Consider the following 5,394-nt stretch of genomic DNA (forward strand, 5'->3'; position numbering starts at 1 on the left):
GTAAGCGTACGCGTAATGTCGGTCCGGGCCGCTTCATCCAACAATACCGCCGAATCAAAGTATGACATGCTGGTAAGCAGTATGACTATTATCGCCCACAACTCATTTGTGTTCTACTCGTGCATATAACATCTATACGCATAAACCTGGCTCGGATGCCACTGTTGGGGAACGCAGTAATTTCAAAAAAATTCCTACGCACACGCAAGATCATGGTGATGCATAGCAACGAGAGGGGAGAGTGTAGTCCACGTACCCCTCGTAGACCGTAATCAGAAGCATTATGACAACGCGGTTGATGTAGTCGTACGTCTTCACGATCCGACCGATCCTAGTACCGAAAGTACGGCACCTCCGCGATCTGCACACGTTCGGCTCGGTGACGTCCCACGAACTCTCCTAATGATGTGATCCCGTTAATCAAATGACAACTCATGTCTATGGTTAGGAAACTCGACCATCTTTGATCAACGAGCTAGTCAAGTAGAGGCATACTAGTGACACTATGTTTGTCTATGTATTCACACATGTATTATGTTTCCGGTTAATACAATTCTAGCATGAATAATAAACATTTATCATGATATGAGGAAATAAATAATAACTTTATTATTGCCTCTAGGGCATATTTCCTTCAATAGGTTCCTCGATGGCACAGGATGGGCACCGTGTCTGAATAACAATGCCGATGCCCGGTCCCTGTCTCGATGATGGCATTTGTGGAGAAGTCGGAGAGCTGGAAATTTGGTGGCCTCTTGAATCTGTTAATCTGATGAGGTCAGTGTCTCCCTGTGTGTTTGTTGTAGTGGAGGTGGCAGTTGTGCCATGGATCTATTTTACATGTCTCACTCTTCACCGCTGAGTTGATGGCTTCGGTGACGGAGTAGAAAGTCGACAGTACCCTCGGTAGGGTGGCAAACGTGGTCAAAAGTAGCAGAACGGAGCCCACATGTACTGTTTACCCTAGTTTGGGCCTCAGTGAGGAGTAATACGCTAAGTCCTGCTTTGTGTTGTTATTCATGGTGGGTATACCGCATGCGAGGGATTACAATGGAGTAGATGAGTTGCTATTGAGAGTCTAGTTCTATGGGAGTATATGAGTTTGAGAGCCCCATAGCCCTCGGCTTATATACACGATGAGGGCTAGGGTTTTTACGAAAGCTAGATCCCACCTTGGCCTCCCCCATGATGTCTTGGGGGGGCAAGATGGTCCTTGGGCGCCTGCTTGCTCCTCGGGACTCCTTCCTTTTGCCACCTTCTAGGTAGGCTTCATGGCCCCCCTAGACCATGCTCCCTTGGGAGAAGCCACCCCGGTCTAAGGCACTGTCAGTAGCCCCCGAGCCTGACTGGAGTTGGGGTCTCTTTCGTTTCGAGAACCCGACGGGCTCCTGATCTTGTTGACAACCAATGGGGAGCTCGGCCTAGTAGGCTCGCAGGGGGTCCGTCTGTCTGGGGAGCCTCTTCAAGAACTCTTGCCACCTCCCATAGCTCTCCCTCCCCAGGCTCATAATCTTCTTGCCACGAGCTCGCGGGGAGACAACTCTCAGATCCATGGTCTCCGCGCGTCAACAGGCTCTGAGCCTTGTTGATGCTCGAAGGAGGCACAGTCATCGGCTGGGCCGACGAAGGGGCCTAGGCCGCGGCTGCGGCTAGTTGTGGCGGCGGCCGCCCGTCTCCATCGCCAAGGTCCCATGCGCTACCATCATTTTCTATGCAATCTCCGGAAGCCATGTCGTCGTCCCAGGTCCTTACATGCCCTTATAGATTGGAACGACGCGATAGCCAATTACGCATCTCTTCCTCTTCCCTCTCTCCCTCACTCTCTCTCTAGACCCGTCAACTTCCCTGGCTAAAGAACATGAGCCCCTAGAGCCAATGGGGGGTTGAAAACAGTCTGTCTTCAAATTCTAGTTGGTCAATTTTAACTTTAAGCTACAATTGCCCAAAACACCATACACATGCAAGTCAAGAAAACTAAGAGCAAAATAGGATACATGGATGCATCCCCGAGATTTGGATAATTGTCAGAATCCTACTTATAATTGGTGGAGATTTAGACAGACGTATATCCCAACCACTTCACCACAAATGTCTTGCAAAAAGTCACCTATCTGACCATGGCAGTTCAGCAATGTGTAAGCCTCATTTGGTGTAGATCTTTAGACAAAATACATGATCTCCAGGGACTTCAAAAGCTCCTCCACAACTTGAAGTATTTCAAGCACCTAGACAATCTCAGAGTCCTACACCCTTCATGAGTAATATGAATTTTGTTGCTTGTTGAAGAATCCATTTCTTGTTCCCAATACAAAATCTCCTTTACTCTGAAACTCTCATGCGATCGATCTTTAGGCTTGCTGTTGGAGTATCCGAAAGATAGGAGTAGATCTCATGTGGTGGAGGAGAGCTATGAAAATATGGCTTGAATGCTTGAGACATGGACTTTTCTTGTGGTGCTTGGCATAAGGTGGGAGAGGGGCCCGGGTATATATAGGTTGGTCCCAAAAATCCGACTGTTACTGATGCTTTCGTACAGCTCAGAGGTTCCAAACTGGAGGAAAGGAGGCAAGTTTTATAATGCTAGAGGGTCTGAACCAACCATGTATGGAGGTTTTGAATGAGTGCACAGTAGACACCAGAGGGTCTAGAAGAGACATGCTAGGCAACTCTGAATGAATCGCTGAGGATGATTTCATTTGTGCCTTGAAGCATTACGATAGTCCCATGTGATATATTTGGATGTGAGGTGTAAACTTTGGCCACCAAGGGTTTCTGGACACAATTTACCCAGTTTCGTCCCCACCTTGTCATGGGTAATAGGCCGGCTCGTGGCTTTAATTGTAGTATATCTAAAAATAAAGTACAACGATACTAGAATATAGGATTCTAGCGAGTAGGTGAGCAACTCGAGGGCCGTGGTCGATGAAACTAAGAAAGATGCAATAGATCACAAGGGCTCCTTTCTCAAAAGCTATGTATTAGGTAAAGTCTGTCCTTTTGCCGGGCCCTGTCCCATTTGTAAAGCATGTTGCCATTTATAGAGTATGGCAATATGCCATACATTTGTAGATGCAAACATATGATCGTCAAACTGCTATTTTGTGTAATGAAATTGTGATGGAAGAACAAGACCAACACCCATGGTCGCGATGGTGTAAGGCCCATTCGACGGTACCAACAACACTCATTGAATCGCATCTGCTCCTGATAGCATGCCTTGGATGGCTACTAAGCAAACAAGTGACATTGAAGTTTGCAAGGTCTTGGTCTGAGATGCGTTTCGGCGACAACAATGGCACTCCTCGGTGGCGCTGTTTGTGACTCGCTCCTTGGTGATGGTCGCCGTGGACTCCAATCATTTAGAGCTTCATCAGGCGCCCTCGCCGTCTTTTTTCTTCTTCTCCTTTTTCTTTCTAGCTTATGTCTTTCCCTTTTTTGTTGGTGTTGTTCATGCCATTGTTGTTGTTGTTGTTGTTTTCCTGTTGCTTCATGATGTTTCATATTTACATCACTTTTTTTCTTGATGGAATATATTTACATCACTTTGTGTCTCGAAGCAACCAAATGTCAACGCCTCCGTGGTGGATGCCCACCGTTTGGACTTTGGATCTCGCGTGCCACCAATTTGCTTACCCTTGGACTTGGTAAAGTTTGACGAGAAAAGGAAATCTACTCCACACACTCACTTTGCTGGCCTCCCCCAAATCCCATCCCCCCACCTCCGGCCGCCGCCGCGTCTCCCGTCTCCGGCGACATGGGCACCGTCACTCCCGCCGGTAAGCCCCGGCTCCCCCAGCCGCGCCGCGTCCTCCCCCCTCTCCCTCCATCTGACCCCCCCTTAATTTGGTTTCAGATCCGCACCCGGCCTTCCTCGCCGACAAGGGCGCCAGGGTCTTCGTGGCGGGCCACCGCGGGCTGGTGGGCTCGGCCATCCTGCGCCGCCTCCTCGCGCTCGGCTTCACCGACGTGGTCGTCCGCACGCACGCCGAGCTCGACCTCACCCGCCAGGCCGCCGTCGAGGCCTTCTTCGCCGCCGAGCGGCCCCGCTACGTCGTGCTCGCCGCCGCCAAGGTCGGCGGCATCCACGCCAACTCCACCTTCCCCGCCGACTTCATCGCCGCCAACCTCCAGATCCAGACCAACGTCGTCGACGCCGCGCTCCGCTGCGGCTCCGTCCGCAAGCTCCTCTTCCTCGGCTCCTCCTGCATCTACCCAAAGTTCGCGCCGCAGCCCATCCCGGAGGGCTCCCTCCTCTCCGGCCCGCTCGAGCCCACCAACGAGTGGTACGCCGTCGCCAAGATCGCCGGCATCAAGATGTGCCAGGCCTACCGCATCCAGCACGGCCTCGACGCCGTCTCCGCCATGCCCACCAATCTCTATGGCCCGCAGGACAACTTCCACCCGGAGAACTCCCACGTCCTGCCCGCGCTCATCCGCCGGTTCCACGAGGCCAAGGCCACCAATGCCCCCGAGGTCGTCGTGTGGGGATCTGGCTCCCCGCTCCGTGAATTCTTGCATGTCGATGACCTTGCAGATGCGGTGATCTTCTTGATGGATCAGTACTCGGGCCTGGAGCATGTAAATGTGGGAAGTGGAAGCGAGGTTACCATCAAGGAGCTCGCCGAGCTGGTCAAGGAGGTGGTTGGGTTCCAGGGGAAGCTAGTGTGGGACTCGACCAAGCCGGATGGCACGCCGAGGAAGCTCATGGATAGCTCCAAGATACATGGGATGGGGTGGAAGCCCAAGGTTCCTCTCAAGGAGGGGCTTGTCGAGACATACAAGTGGTATGTGGAGAATGTCATCGCCGACAAGAAGTAACGGGGTGGTATCATGTTCTCCTTTACCTCTTAAAGTTTGTATCTTGATATTATGATCAATAGTGTGTCTATTCTTGTTGGATACTGGATCACACAAGTACCAGGTATTAGTGCACCAAAGAAAAGAGGTTGCTATGTGTTGGTTGAATAATATATTGGTCAAATTAGTGTACCATTAGAATCTTAATTGATGCTGAGCATGTTCTTTTATTACAGAAAGTGTAACACTTTATACATTGGATGGTAACTGGCCTACACTCGTTCTTTGCCAATTCAGCATGAAACAGATATTGAAGAGTTCACATGCTTGATTAAGATGCCCTTTAAATTTGTATTTGTCTTGCACACATTCCTTGCCGGTTCTGCAGAATTGTTTCTTCTGAAGAGTCTGCTTACTTGGCTGTCAATGCATCAGATTTTTAACAAGTTCAGAATGTAAAAAATGGTGCAGAGTGAAACTAATTTCTAGTGCTTTAATATCGTATGGGAAAATGACCTATGAGACTTGAGAAATTTCGACTTTGTTTTTTACAAGGCAAAAGTGCCAAGTTATTTTTTCTCAACCAGTATCGTGTAA

At 49.7% G+C, this 5,394-nt stretch overlaps 1 protein-coding gene across 1 annotated transcript; it reads left to right on the forward strand.

Moving 5' to 3' along the window:
- Window positions 1–3,616: 3,616 nt before the first annotated feature.
- Window positions 3,617–5,119, forward strand: LOC123166052 (probable GDP-L-fucose synthase 1). The gene is made up of 2 exons (XM_044583812.1): window positions 3,617–3,776; window positions 3,854–5,119. Exons 1-2 carry the CDS (start codon window positions 3,755–3,757, stop codon window positions 4,816–4,818), a joined length of 987 nt encoding a protein of 328 aa, XP_044439747.1. The 5' UTR covers window positions 3,617–3,754; the 3' UTR covers window positions 4,819–5,119.
- The last annotated feature ends 275 nt before the right edge of the window (window positions 5,120–5,394 follow it).

Source organism: Triticum aestivum, chromosome 7D (assembly GCF_018294505.1).
Source record: "Triticum aestivum cultivar Chinese Spring chromosome 7D, IWGSC CS RefSeq v2.1, whole genome shotgun sequence".
Classification (NCBI taxonomy): domain Eukaryota; kingdom Viridiplantae; phylum Streptophyta; class Magnoliopsida; order Poales; family Poaceae; genus Triticum; species Triticum aestivum.

Coding starts and splice junctions, on each gene's coding strand:
- LOC123166052 (XM_044583812.1), top strand. CDS start 3,755: ATGGGCACCGTCACTCCCGCCG. Junction 3,777..3,853: donor GGGCACCGTCACTCCCGCCG/GTAAGCCCCGGC, acceptor ATTTGGTTTCAG/ATCCGCACCCGGCCTTCCTC.